General features: G+C 44.9%; 1 protein-coding gene across 3 annotated transcripts in view; it reads right to left on the reverse strand.

Moving 5' to 3' along the window:
* LOC138767195 (interferon-induced GTP-binding protein Mx2-like) overlaps nucleotides 1-6,796 on the reverse strand; it is a 40,023-nt gene extending 33,227 nt beyond the window's left edge. Inside the window, exons 1-10 of one of the 3 annotated variants that reach the window (XM_069944534.1) lie at nucleotides 6,718-6,796; nucleotides 5,494-5,567; nucleotides 5,361-5,404; nucleotides 4,989-5,073; nucleotides 4,265-4,314; nucleotides 3,952-4,045; nucleotides 3,725-3,765; nucleotides 3,486-3,540; nucleotides 951-1,012; nucleotides 506-695 (exon numbers count right to left, since the gene is read on the reverse strand). In XM_069944534.1, coding sequence (XP_069800635.1) covers nucleotides 506-695; nucleotides 951-1,012; nucleotides 3,486-3,540; nucleotides 3,725-3,765; nucleotides 3,952-4,045; nucleotides 4,265-4,314; nucleotides 4,989-5,073; nucleotides 5,361-5,404; nucleotides 5,494-5,554 — 682 coding nt within the window. In that variant the 5' untranslated portion in view covers nucleotides 5,555-5,567; nucleotides 6,718-6,796. Of the gene's footprint in view, nucleotides 1-505; nucleotides 696-950; nucleotides 1,013-3,485; nucleotides 3,541-3,724; nucleotides 3,766-3,951; nucleotides 4,046-4,264; nucleotides 4,315-4,988; nucleotides 5,074-5,360; nucleotides 5,405-5,493; nucleotides 5,568-6,717 lie in introns of those variants that run through there. The other 2 variants (XM_069944535.1, XM_069944536.1) reach the window with 2 other exon arrangements.
* Between the last annotated feature and the right edge of the window lie 7,731 nt (nucleotides 6,797-14,527).

Below are 14,527 nucleotides of genomic sequence, written 5' to 3' on the forward strand. Positions count from 1 at the left end.
TCTTCAGTCTTCCATTAGTTATCAGCTGCTGTAAGTCCTACAGGGAGTGGTGTATTCTTTTCAGTCTGACACTGTGCTCTCTGCTGCCACCTCTGTCCATGTCAGGAACTGTCCAGAGCAGCAGGAATCACTATAGAAAACCTCTCCTGCTTTGGACAGTTTCTGTCATGGTCAGAGACAGCAGCAAAGAGCACTGTGTCACACTGGAAAGAATACACCACTTCCTGCAGGACATACAGAGGCTGATAAGTACTTGAAGACTGGAGATTTTAAAATAAAAGTATTCTACAAATCTGTATAACTTTCTGGTACCAGTTAATTAGATTTTTTTCTGGGGGTACCCCTTTAAAGATTCAGCCAATTTTTAATTTTTAATTTAGAGGGTTATAGGAGGCTTGTTTTTTGTGGGACAAGTTGTACTTTGTAATGATCCTCTGAGCTTAGTCAAAAGTCATCTTATAATCCAAAAACACATCACAGAAAAACTAGATAACAAACTACTCACCGTTGCCTCTAGGTAGTGTGACTCCAGACAGAGCCTCCAGAACTGAGCTTTTTCCAGAACTCTGATCCCCAATAACTGCGATCGCAGGTAATGCCAGATCCTTCTCCACCCCAAATGACCGGAGTGAGTCAATGAGATCAATACATGGACGGATCTTCTCTTGGAATTGCTTATCCATAAGTTTAGCTCCCTGTGACATAAGGAATAGTAAAAGTGACCTGAGCAGTGAGAAAGATAGATAGATAGATAGATAGATAGATAGATAGATAGATAGATAGATAGAAAGAAGATAGATAGATAGATAGATAGATAGATAGATAGATAGATAGATAGATAGATAGGAGATAGATAGATAGATAGATAGATAGATAGATAGATAGATAGATAGATAGATAGATAGAAGAAAACCATATAGTATTATAGTATATATAGTATATGCACGCACTGTGTTCCACACCATAGTATCTTGGTCTGGATGATCAGTTGATGGAACTGAAGAATTTAAACCTGTCATTTATAAAACAAATAATAATAATAAATTATGAAACAGTAACTACCATTGTATATGGTGAAGTGGAAACATAAAGTGCTGTGAGTGTACCCTCGAACAGTAACTTTTTATTTATTTATTTAACAATTGGGGTGATAAGCTGTTTTCTTCCAATATACTTTATAATAGATGAAAACATTTAAAAAAAATTTCCAAGGACACTTTGGATTGCAGACCGATTGGGGCGTGGCCTATCATAAGCACATCTTATTAGGGTACGGCTTCCCGGGGGCACGCCTTACTGTATGTGCCTGATAGAAATTCAGCTTTTAAATAAATTTAAAGAGGTTGTCTAGGCTTAGAAAAACATGGTTGCTTTCTTATATAAAAAGAACCTCTTCTGTCCTTCAGTTTGGGTGCAGTTTTCCTGCTCAATTCTATTGAAGTGAAGGGAGCTGAACTGCAATACCACACACAACCTGAGAACTGGGGTGGCACTATTTTTTCAAGAAAGTAGCTGTGTTTTTTCTTATTCTGTATCTTATTCTTTATCTAACAAATACTGATCCATTAGATCTACCTGACTGAAGAATAAGAGGTGAAAAGGAGCCTTAGCGCTGAATAAGCACTGCAGTTTTCCTGGCTCTCTGCAGCACAGCCATATTCACTTTCCAGGACCCCTGCCTGCCAGTCATGAAGTAATAGTGACCATTGTGTAAATCAAGTTCATATAAAAAGTTATGTAAATTAATTGGTTTGGGGCACAGGGGGTGGGGCTACCCCCAACAGTGACCTCATTCGCCCTCTGACAGCTGTCCCCTCCCCATGAATATTCATCCAGCCTCTGCAGTGATGTCACTCCGGCTGCACATCAGTGCAGATCACCTAATGAATATTCATGAGAAAAAGGCTGGGTGCATTGGTGCACTAAGGGCCTTAGTCCTGACCCCAGTGCACCAAACTGCCTAATTTACACAGTGAACTGAAGAGTTTGTAAAAACAGTGCTGAGGATGAAAGCAAGAAAAAAAACCTTCTTCCTCAGTGCCCACTGCCCCTACCTCCTTAGCCGACCCATCCACTCCATTTATTATAGAGCCAGGGAAGTGGTCCTAACGCTGCTCCGGACAGATTACACTGCTAACAGCAAAGTAACAACGCCAAGGAGGAAGGTAAGAGACATACCTTCCTCCTCGGCACGCGAGGCAAAGGGAAAGCTATGAACTAGTCATCTGGGCTGTGACTAGTCACAACTCTCTGTCTTGTTAGCATGCCCTGTTGGGTGATTGCTGATTGTTTCCCTTTAAGGCTATGTTCACACTACGTATATTTCAGTCAGTATTGTGGTCCTCATATTGCAACCAAAACCAGGAGTGGATTAAAAACACAGAAAGGCTCTGTTCACACAATGTTGAAATTGAATGGATGGCCGCCATTTAATGGCAAATATTTGCTGTTATTTTAAAACAACGGCTGTTATATTGAAATAAAGGAAGTTATTTACTGTTATATGGCGGCAATCCACTCAATTTCAACATTGTGTGAACAGATCCTTTCTGTGTTTTTAATCCACTCCTGGTTTTGGTTGCAATATGAGGACCACAATACTGACTGAAATATACGTAGTGTGAACCCAGCCTAAGGGTACGTTCACACTGAGAAAAACAGAAGATAATTCCAAGCGAAATCCCTGCCGACTCCACTCGGAATCCTGCCTGCCTCACTGTCTCAATGTTATGTATAGGGCGCCTCTGCTCTCCAAGGCTCTCTGCTCAAAGACTTGACATGTCAATTCTTCGAACAGAGAGCGGAGGCACCCTATACACAACATTAGCCTGCACCCAGCAGGTGAATCACATTTGAGGCCTTGGCACTGAGGGTCACCAGATTTTTTTTTTTTAATTAAAGAAGTCCAGCGAAAATTTTTATTAACGTATTGTATTGCCCCCCAAAAGTTATACAAATCACCAATGTACACTTATTACGGGAAATGCTTTTAAAGTGCTTTTTTCCTGCACTTACTACTGCATCAAGGCTTCACTTCCTGGATAACATGGTGATGTCACGACCCGACTCCCAGAGCTGTGCGGGCTGTGGCTGCTGGAGAGGATGATGGCAGGGGGACACTAAGGCACACAGGGCACTGGAGGGACACTGAGCATCCCTCTGCCATCATCCTCTCCAGCAGCCACAGCCCGCACAGCTCTGGGAGTCGGGTCGTGACATCACCATTTTATCCAGGAAGTGAAGCCTTGATGCAGTAGTAAGTGCAGGGAAAAAAGCACTTTATAAGCATTTGCCATAATAAGTATATATTGGTGATTTGTATAACTTTTGGGTAGCAATACAATACCTCAATAAAAATTTTCACTGGACTTCTCCTTTAATGATGTACAAATCAGCTTGAACAATTTGCCAACAGAGCGACGCATTTCAACACCGTACCGGTGTCTTTCTCAAGCTGAGCAGACATATGAATCTAAAATCTATACCTTGATGGAGAGCAAAATTCCTCCCAGCTGAAGATGAAAAAAAATCAGTAGATCCCTGTGGTAAGGGAATCAAATAGTTAATTTGGAGAGAAAAAAAACTGGATTAATTTGTACTTGAGTACCCCCTGAGGTTGGGTGCACATAAGTCTTGTATGGTCATATTTTCCCCCCTATCATGGCTACAAGTCCCCACCCAAATAGTCTACAAAGAACTTTTATGGTTTCACTGTGTTCCTTACCGAATTATCCAGGCCTGGATGGCTGGGCAATGGAAATGGACCTGTAATTCATATGAAACAAAACAATTACCAAATAGCATCCACAGTTTTATTCTATAGAATACTACATGAGGCATTTAATTTTTGTGTTGCTGCTGATATAGCATGGCTCTGCAAAAAGGACAGCAATAATGCCATTGTGTGAGTCCACCCGAAGACCAGTAGACATAGCAATCTTTAATCCATACCTGGTTGAAAAGCAAAATTTTGCCTAGCTGGGTTCTCTGAGGCCCTTTGCATATGACCTGACCCTCCTGAGTATGAAAATGGATCAGCAGATCCCTGTGGTCGGAAAATAAAGAAGTCAAAATACAGTATTATTATTATTGGGTTCACACAGGTCTTATATGGTCACATTTTGCCTACTTATGGCCACAACTCCCAACCCAATCATGGGTCTAATGGACTATACCGATAACCCAAAATTAGGCCCTGAACCATGGCTGTGATTTGGGTCTGTACTGACAGAATACTTACAGGGCATACCACCATGTTTCTTACCGTATTTCCCTGACCTGGATGGCTGGGCGATGGAGCTGGAGGATTTAAACCTATAATTCATATAGAAAAAACTATTACCAAACAGCTGTAGTGTCCCAGTAGCACAAGTCCAGCTGCCATCCATCAGCAGTTGTGGCTGTATGCAACCCTTTTCCTAACCTGTATGGGGTACTGTACATTTACTTGTAAAATTGTCTGTGTATTTTGCATTGCATACGCTAAGGTGAGACAATAGTGTGAGGGAGTGATGCTTTGGTCACATGATACATGACCCCCAGCTAAGTGCAGAAATGTAGAAACACTAGTCTGGTCTATTCTCCCAAGAGAGGGGTGGACTCAAAACCAGTGTTAAGAGTTTTTGAGTACTACACATACCCATACTACCCATAAATTCACCTGTACTAAAGACTCTTACATTTCACATGGTATTGTTTCATGGAATTCTAGTATATATAATTCTCATTTCTCCACTGAAACAACTACAATGACAGAAAAGCTTGGGCCACAGAGGCACATCAACTTGTCACCCTGCCATGTGACATTCCTGTGGGACTACTACTCCCAGCTACAAAGCAGCCACATAACCACATTCTAAATCATTACTGTATGAGCCATGCCATGCTTTCTGTGTTGCTATCTATGATACAGCACGGCAGAAAACTGGTAAAAATGAGACGCGTGAGAACACCCATCACTAGTAGACATATTAGTCTGTAGTCTGTACCTGGATGAAAAAGATTCCCTCTAGTTTGGTTTATGTTCTCTGAGGATTTTGACGCTCCTGGATATGAAAATGGATCAGCAGATCCCTATGGTAGGTAGATCAAGAAAACAAAATGTTAATTTGAATTAAGTACCTTGTAATAGGGTTCAGGTCCAATATGGTGACATTGTGCACCCTTATCATGGCCAAGAGTCCCAACCCAATCACCTGTCTGATGACCTGAACTGACAGCGTCATATAGATCCACAGTTGGGCACAAAGAGGGCCTAACCCTATAATAAAGTCTATGGTTTTGGAATAAGATTGAATACAGTACGATGGTTAGGTGTCCTCATGGGGTATCTAAGATCATCTAAAATATTGCACACTTACTTTGTTTGTTGCTTTGAAAAGCTTTGAAAAGTCAACTGGAAACTCTGAAAAAAAATCAAAAGCGTAGACACAAGATGATGCAGAGGCATAAACATCATAGAGAACCAAACCTAAGAGAGGCTGAGAAACATACCTGGATTGAGACCCACTGGGCCAGACCCATTTGGCATTTTCTTCTGCAGTGCTTTTGCCATGACTGTTGGAATCCTGAGGTAACGTAAAATAAGATTTTTTTTCTACTTCCACAATAATAGAGTCTATATTGGCAAACACAGCTCTTTGATTGGAGGACCCCCATGAAGTGGACCTCCAATGATCAGTGGTTACACCTGCCAATACCTCGAGGAAGCTTGGTGTTACATTGATAAAGGACGTATGGTGACTGTTTTTGCAAGCATCTTGGTGCATGAGACTTTCTGAGATGTCTTGATTACACACAAAATCAATAGTGATCGAGATCTTATCCCTTTACATTTGTCTTTTCCACATCATTGAACCTGCGTGTACTGGACTTATGATGAAGCCCACAAAAGAGACATTAAGAGTGATGTAATGCTGTGTGTGTGTTTGTGTGTGGGGGGAGTTAAATTTTCAAAGGGGTACAGTGCTACATACATACAGTGCTGTATGTCCTGCAGGAAGTGATGTAACTGTTCAGAGCAGGGGCAAATTCCCATAGAAAACCTTTCCTGCTCTGGACAGTTCCTGACATGGACAGAGGTGGCAGCAGGGAGCACTGTGTCAGACTGGAAAGAAAACATCACTTCCTGCAGGACATACAGCAGCTAATAAGTACTGGAAGGCTTGAGATTTTTTAATAGAAGTAAGTTACAAATCTGTATAACTTTCTGACACCAGTTGATCTGAAAACAACTGTTTTTCTCCAGAGTACCCCTTTATGCATAATTATAAAAAAAAAATAAGCTATGTTTACATACAGTAAAAATAAAAGCGTAATACCATAGTAAAATAGGTATAAAATGCAGTCGTATTTGTAATCTCATAATGTGTTACAATAAAGTTTATGACATAACAGCTGTCTGTGCACTTTTTACAATGTATACAAAGACTTACATTTTCCCATAGACTTTAATGCAAAAAATTATAAGATTACACATATATCTATTTTACTGTAATAGGCTATGTTTACACATTGTATTTTGGTCAGTATTTCTCTCAGTATTTGTAGCCAAAAACAGGGGTGGAAATGACAGGATAAGAAGTCTTTAGAAAATACAATTGATCTTGTTTAAATCAAGCCATGACATGGCGCTGTAGAAGAATAAAGATAAATAAGGGCAAGATATTGTCTGCGCCCTGTAGGGGTTAAGAAACAATAAGATTTCTGCTGCCTCACCTGTCGAGTGTCTATAAGCTGAGTCAGGAAGCTGCAAAGTCTTGGAGGAGCAGCGAGGTGATAGTGCAGCCTTTATATACTCTTTGGATGAGACTACAGATGGGAGGGAGGGAGGGGGGAGTTTTTTAATTTCGGAAAAACAGAACTGAAATAGAGAAGTCTGTGAGAAAAGAAAGTTGGCCAAATCCGAAGATTTCTACAGAAATTCTTATACAGGTAGTAGCTGTGCTACTAGGATGTGCTGGAAGTTGTAGTTAGCAATGGCCGACGAGACCTACAAATAGCAATACAATGACAATTCTCTGCCCCCCTTAGCACTGTGAGTGATGACATTGTGCCCTCCCTGTCACCTCAGCAAATACATTATTATTAAAGGGGAAGTCCGGCCAAAATTTTTTTTTGATATGTTATTACTTATGGAAAGTTATACAAATTTCTAATGTACATTAATTATGGAAAATGCACATATAGGGCTATTTCCCTTAATTTAGTAGATCATGGAGTGTTAGAATTCTCTCAGATACAGTGACGTCACGACGAACGGTGTAATTCCTATGGAGTGTCCAGCAGGGGGCGCTCTATATGTAGAAGTCTATGGGACTTTATTGTGTTTATGGATGTCTATGTAAACGAAGGTAATCTTATGTACAGTGTGCTTTATTGAATGAATACATCTATGGAATACTATGGGGAACAAGTGTCCTTGCTCCCCAAAGTATTGCATAAATGTATTCAATCAGTACATTAGGAGGGCACTCAAGTGCGTATTGGGTTGCATCTACCTCCCCCCTCCCTCCCTGCTCGTTGCTGCTGCCTCCACATATACGTAGTACTACTCCTCCTACTATGAGCAGATTATGGGGGAATATTACTGCGTATACGTGGCGGTGGCAGCACCGAGCAGGGAGGGAGGGAAGAGGTAGATGCACCGGCACATCTCTCCCTTCCTGCTCGGTGCCCTGCAAATGTACTGATTGAATACATTTATGCAATACTTTGGGGAACAAGGACGCTTGCTCCCCAAAGTATTCCATAGATGTATTCATTCAATAAAGCACACTGTACATAACATTACATTAGTTTACATAGACATCCATTGACACAATAAAGTCCCATAGACTTCTACATATAGAGCGCCCCCTGCTGGACACTCCATAGGAATTACACCGTTCGTCGTGACGTCACGGTTTCAGAGAGAATTCTAACACCATGATCTACTAAATTAAGGGAAATAGCAGAATATGTGCATTTCCCATAATTAATGTACATTAGAAATTTGTATAACTTTCCATAAGTAATAACACATCAAAAAATAATTTTGGCCGGACTTCTCCTTTAATAGCAGCACATAATCTGCCATAACCATACAGGATGGATACAGGGGCTTCACATGCCCTGGATATTAGCGACATGGGTCTAAATTCACAATATCCTGGGTCATACTCAGCTGTCCCATCAGAGGATCCATCCTTCCCTCTCCCTCTCCTGCAGAAAGTTATGACAGCCTGAGATTATTGACAGCTGTAACATAACACTGATCCTACTCCAGACAAACAAAAGGAGGAAGGGGTGAGAGGCGTCTGTGGATACCGAGAAGTCCTGTGCTGCCAGACATCATCTCTCTGCAGTAGACGTGTACTGTGCATGTATATTCTGTATATGTGTCAATGTGTACTTATAGGGGGACATTTATGAAGACCAGCATGCCAGTACGTCGGTCCAACATTAGGCCCCATCCCCAATTACCCCACAGGATTCACTAAGAGATGCGCGCCTCTTTATGAAACCAGTCTGACTTGTGCCTGCTGCTTCTGAGCAGGTTTAGATTACTGCCATGATTTACGCTTGCAAGCAGGCCTAAATCAGGGTAAGTTTTGCGCTGTGCCTCTTATCGCCTTGCCGCGCCTTTCTGCCCTCCCCATTAGGCAAACAGGTTATATGGCAGGCATATACCAGAGAAGGTATCTGTGCTTTTTCTGTGGCATACGCCATGGGCAGAGGTTTCATAATTCTCCCCCATATAGGTCGCATAGGTGTGTGAAATGTATGATGTGCATTAGTGAGTAATGTACAGAAGGGAAAATAATATTTGATACACTGCCTGTTTTTCCCACCTACAATGAATGGAGAGGTGTGTAATTTTTCAGTACATGTACATAGGTACACTTCACCTGTGAGAGACAGAATCTATAGAAATAAATTTCTGAAAATCACATTGTTTGATTTTTAAATAATTAATTAGCATTTTATTGTATGAAATAAGTATCTTAAAACCTACAAATCCTACTCTGCCTGTATTAATTGTACCTGTTTGAACTCATTACCTGTATAAAAAACCACCTGTCCACACCATCAATCCCACTCCAACCTCTCCACCGCGGCCAAGACTAAAAAGCTGTCTAAATATGCCAGAGATAGAACTGTAAACCTGCACATGGCTGGGATGGGCTACAAGACAATATGAAAGCATTTTGGTGAGAAGGCAACAAATGTTGGTGCAATTATTAGAAGGCGGGAGAAAAACAAGATGACTGTCAATCCTCCTCTGCATGGAGCTCCATGCAAGACCTCGCCTCGTGGGTTATGGATGATTCTGAAGAACGTTAGGAATCAGGTCAAAACTACATGGGAGCTGGTCAATGACCTGAAGAGAGCTGAATGCACAGTTTCAAAGATTACCGTCAGTAACACACTGCACCGTTGTAGATTAATATCCTTTTGGCACAAAAGTTCTCCCTGCTTACACCAGCACAAGTCCAGGCCTGTTTGAAGTTAGCCAATGACCATTGGATGATCTAGAGGAGGCATGAAAAAAGGTAATGTAGTCAGATGAGACCAAATAGAAATTTTTGGTATCAACTCCACTTACCATGTTTGGAGGAAGAATAATTTTTTTTATAGATTCTGTGTCTCGCAGGTGAAGTGTACCTATGATAAAAATTACACACCTCTCTAATCTTTGTGGGAGGTTAAACCTGCAGAGTATCAAATACTTATTTTCTCCACTGTATAAGAATGTGTATGCAATGTGTGTTGATCTTGTATTTTTTATATGTATACGTGCACAATGTATATGTGTGTAATGTAAGTATGCAATGTGTTTGTATGTCTATTGTACAGTATATGAATGCACGCATCTATCTCTCTATCTATCTATCTATCTATCTATCTATCTATCTATCTATCTATCTATCTATCTATCTGTAGTGTCCCACTACAGATTGTTCTCTTTGTCTTACACACACACAGGTAAAACTAGTTCACTCAGGTGCCACAGCTAATACAGTTAGTTGCTGTGCCCTGCTCCAACCACTAGGTGTCTTACTCCCCCTGTGCTCAGCTGCAGTACCGGTAAGAAAGTTAGCCTGTTTCACTCTTTCTTGCACACACAGTTCCTGTCTTATGGCCCTATATAAGATAGGGGGCTTCCTGTTTAGCTCAGTGTTTAGGTGGAGAGGTGTTTAGTGAGCAGAGTAGCTCCAGTCAGGAGTTAGTTACTGTCAGGGAACAGAGAAGTCAGAACAGTTCCAGTTCGAGAGACTACAGCAGTCATGCACTGCTGAACTTAACCTTGGGGTAACCAGAGGAATAACCCTTGCCTATGCTTTGGATTCTTCACTTCAGGACAGTCCCCCCCCCCCTAGGAAAGAAAGGCAGTGAGACTGATCCATAGTAGAACCCAGATGCAAGTTAGCCGTTCTCTACTGACTATGCTGAACTACGTAGGAAAACTTCTACTAGTTAGCTTCACCCAGAGACAGAGACCTGGGACTCGTACTACCTCACAGCAGCTGCTATTAATGTTAGACTTTTTTCTTTAATTAAATAATTGTATAATATAGTATAGAATTCGTGATGAGCGAGCATGCTCGTCTGAGCTTGGTACTCGATCGAGTATTAGGGTACTCAATGGTACTCGTTACTCGGAAGAGCATCTCGCGATACTCGAGAAAATCTCATCATCCATTTCCTTTAAGTTTGGGCGTTACTTCTCAGCCAATAAACATGCAGGAGACTCTTTGGTACATCCTGCAAACACGTGGGACCCATACATGTCGATAGCAGCGATTGGTTGGCCAAATCAGATGACCCTGCTATATAAACGCGCAGCCGGCAGTGCTCGCTTCCGACGCATGCTGTGAGAGATTAGGGACAGAGCTGCTGCTTCTCAGGGAGAGCATCAGTGTAGGATTTAGTGTTCCAGTAGACAGGGAATACTAGCAATACAAACAGCCCTTTTCAGGGCTTCAAATCATTTTTTAATAGTATTACTACAGACTGCTGGCTGGGACTTGCAGTGCTGCTACCACGATTTAACCAGCACACTGTGGTGATCGGCTGCTGGCAGAAAGGGGACATTAGGTGTTGCATACAAGAAGAAGTGCTAAGAAGTGCTCAGTGTACTATTTTTTTTATTTTGGGGCTTGTGGTCCTGGTGTACTACATTAAATTGGCTGGGATTTGTAGTACACCTGCATAGAACTTTACTGCTCATTGGACGGGGGTGTCAGAGAGTGTGTCTAGGTCCAGCCACTACCAGATTGTACCGTACAGCCCCCCCTAAGCTAGTGGGTACTACACTGTATTGCTGGGATTTGTAGTACACCTGCATAAAACTTCACTGCTCATTGTAAGGGGGTATAACAGAGTGTGTATCTAGGTCCAGCCACTACCACATTGTACCGTACAGCCCCCCCTAAACTAATGGGTACTACACTGTATTGCTGGGATTTGTAGTACACTAGCCCTTAAGTGAAGATCCCTTTACATGAGACAATTGCCAGATCCTCAAGGATCAAAGTCAAATTCAAAATCAAAACAGCGGTGGGGGGAGAGGTGGTGAGTCACATTATGCAGGGAATGTTACCCCCAACTGCTGCAGTCAAATTGAAAATCGAAAGGGTGGTGGGGGTAAAAGTGAGTAGTTACATTATGCAGGGAATGTTTCCCCAACTGCTACAGTCAAATTGAAAATCGAAAGGGTGCTGGGGGTAGAAGGCTACTTGTTGGTTACTGCTGGGCCTTAACTGGCATCCATGTTGACTACTGGTGTGCCTGCCCTTGCCTTCTTGTTGCTGGGCCTTAACTGGCATCCATGTTGACTACTGGTGTGCCTGCCCTTGCCTCCTTGTTGCTGGGCCTTAACTGGCATCCTTGTTGACTACTGGTGTGCCTGCCCTTGCCCTTGCCCTCCCGGTGGTGTCCTGGTAGCTGTAGTGTCCCCCCCCCAGTGGTGTCCTGGTAGCTGTAGTGTCCCCCCCAGTGGTGTCCTGGTAGCTGTAGTTCACTCCCCCCCTCCCAGTGGTGTCCTGGTAGCTGTACCCCCCCCTTCCCAGTGATGTCCTGGTAGCTGTAGTCCCCCCCCCACACACACAGTGGTGTCCTGGTAGCTGTAGCCCCCCCCAGTGGTGTCCTGGTAGCTGTAGTCCCCACCAGTGGTGCCCTGGTAGCTGTAGTTCACTCCCCCCTCCCAGTGGTGTCCTGGTAGCTGTAGTCCCCCCCCCCCCCACAGTGGTGTCCTAGTAGCTGTAGTCCCCCCCTCCCGGTGGTGTCCTGGTAGCTGTAGTGTTCCCTCCCCCCCAGTGGTGTCCTGGTAGCTGTAGTTCACTCCCCCCCTCCCAGTTGTGTCCAGATACCTGGGCCCCCCCCCCCCAGTGGTGTCCTGGTAGCTGTAGTTCACTCCTCTCCCTCCCAGTGGTGTCGTGGTAGCTGTAGTTCACTCCTCCCCCTTCCAGTGGTGTCCTGGTAGCTGTAGTCCCCCCCCAGTGGTCCCCCCGTGTTGTGTTGGTAGCTGTAGTTCACTCCTCGCCCTCTCAGTAGTGTCCTGGTAGCTGTAGTTCCCCCCTCCTCCCAGTGATGTCCTGGTAGCTGTAGTCCCCCCCCCCCCCGTGGTGTCCTAGTAGCTGTAGTCCCCCCTCCCGGTGGTGTCCTGGTAGCTGTGGTTTCACTTTTCCCCCCCTCCCAGTGGTGTCCTGGTAGCTTTAGTTCACTCCTCCCTCTCCCAGTGATGTCCTGGTAGCTGTAGTTCCTCCCCCCCACAGAGGTGTCCTAGTAGCTGTAGTCCCCCCCTCCCGGTGGTGTCCTGGTAGCTGTAGTGTCCCCCCCAGTGGTGTCCTAGTAGCTGTAGTTCACTCCCCCCCCCCAGTGGTGTCCTGGTAGCTGTAGTTCACTCCCCTCCCTCCCAGTGGTGTCGTGGTAGCTGTAGTTAACTCCTCCCCCTTCCAGTGGTGTCCTGGTAGCTGTAGCCCCCCCCCCAGTGGTCCCCCTCCCCCAGTGGTGTCCTGGTAGCTGTAGTTCACTCCTCCCCCTCCCAGTAGTGTCCTGATAGCTGTAGTTCACTGCCCCCTCCCCCCAGTGGTGTCCTGGTAGCTGTAGTTACCCCCTCCTCCCAGTGATGTCCTGGTAGCTGTAGTCTCCCCCCCCCCCTCAGTGGTGTCATGGTATCTGTAGTTCCCCCCCCCCCCAGTGGTGTCCTGGTAGCTGTAGTTCACTCCTCCCCCTCCCAGTGGTGTCCTGGTAGCTGTAGTTCACTCCTCCCCCTCCCAGTGGCATACCTCCCAACTTTGGCTGAGAGGAAAGAGGGACACGGACATGCCCCTAACCCCACCCAAAGACACACCCCTAAACCCCAAGACACGCCCCTAAAACCCCAAGACACGCCCCTAAACCCCCATATCACGTCTTCCACGTTTTTTCACACAATCATAGGGTAGTAGTATGGCTGACAGTATAGTATGTTGGGGGTAGTAGTAGTATGGCTGACAGTATAGTATGTTGGGGGTAGTAGTAGTATGGCTGACAGTATAGAATGTTGGGGGTAGTATTAGTATGGCTGACAGTATAGTATGTTGGGGGTAGTAGTAGTATGGCTCACACACAGTATAGTATGTTGGGGTAGTATTAGTATGGCTGACAGTATAGTATGTTGAGGGTAGTAGTAGTATGGCTCACACACAGTATAGTATGTTGGGGTAGTATTAGTATGGCTGACACAGCTATACAACTACTACCCCCAAAATTCTATATTAGTGTTATGTGTCAGCCATACTACTACTACCCCCAATATACTATACTAGTGCTGATACATAGCACTAGTATAGTACATTGGGGATAGTAATAGTTGTAGTGGAGCAGAACCTTCACCTCCTGCTCCATGCTGCCCGGTCCCGGCATCACTCCCCCCTCTCCGCTCCGCTGTGACTCCCGGCCCCCACACACAGACTGCAGCCTCCTCACCTCCTGCTCCATGCTGCCCGGTCCCGGCGTCACTCCCCCCTCCCCGCTCCGCTGTGACTCCCGGCCCCCGCACACAGACCGCAGCCTCCTCACTACGGGACAATCTCTAAAGTAATAATCGGCTGCTGCGCACGGAGCGGCTCGGATGCTGCTGACACAGCGGCATCTACACAGTTAAATAGCCGGTTTAACTGTGTAGATGCCGCTGTGTCAGCAGCATCCGAGCCGCTCCGTGCGCAGCAGCCGATTATTACTTTAGAGATTGTCCCGTAGTGAGGAGGCTGCGGTCTGTGTGCGGGGGCCGGGAGTCACAGCGGAGCGGGGAGGGGGGAGTGACGCCGGGACCGGGCAGCATGGAGCAGGAGGTGAGGAGGCTGCAGTCTGTGTGTGGGGGCCGGGAGTCACAGCGGAGCACAGCGCAGTATGAATGCAGCTCCGTAGTGACAGCGGCATGCAGCAGTATCCGGGTGGCCCCCGCAGGTTGCAGAGCAGGGGGTCGCATAGTGGGTAATGTGCGGTTAACCCCCGGCCGTTGACACATGGACTGTGGCACGCTGGCCCACTCTGATCTGCT

This window comes from Dendropsophus ebraccatus, chromosome 11, assembly GCF_027789765.1.
Source record: "Dendropsophus ebraccatus isolate aDenEbr1 chromosome 11, aDenEbr1.pat, whole genome shotgun sequence".
In the NCBI taxonomy this organism is placed as follows: domain Eukaryota; kingdom Metazoa; phylum Chordata; class Amphibia; order Anura; family Hylidae; genus Dendropsophus; species Dendropsophus ebraccatus.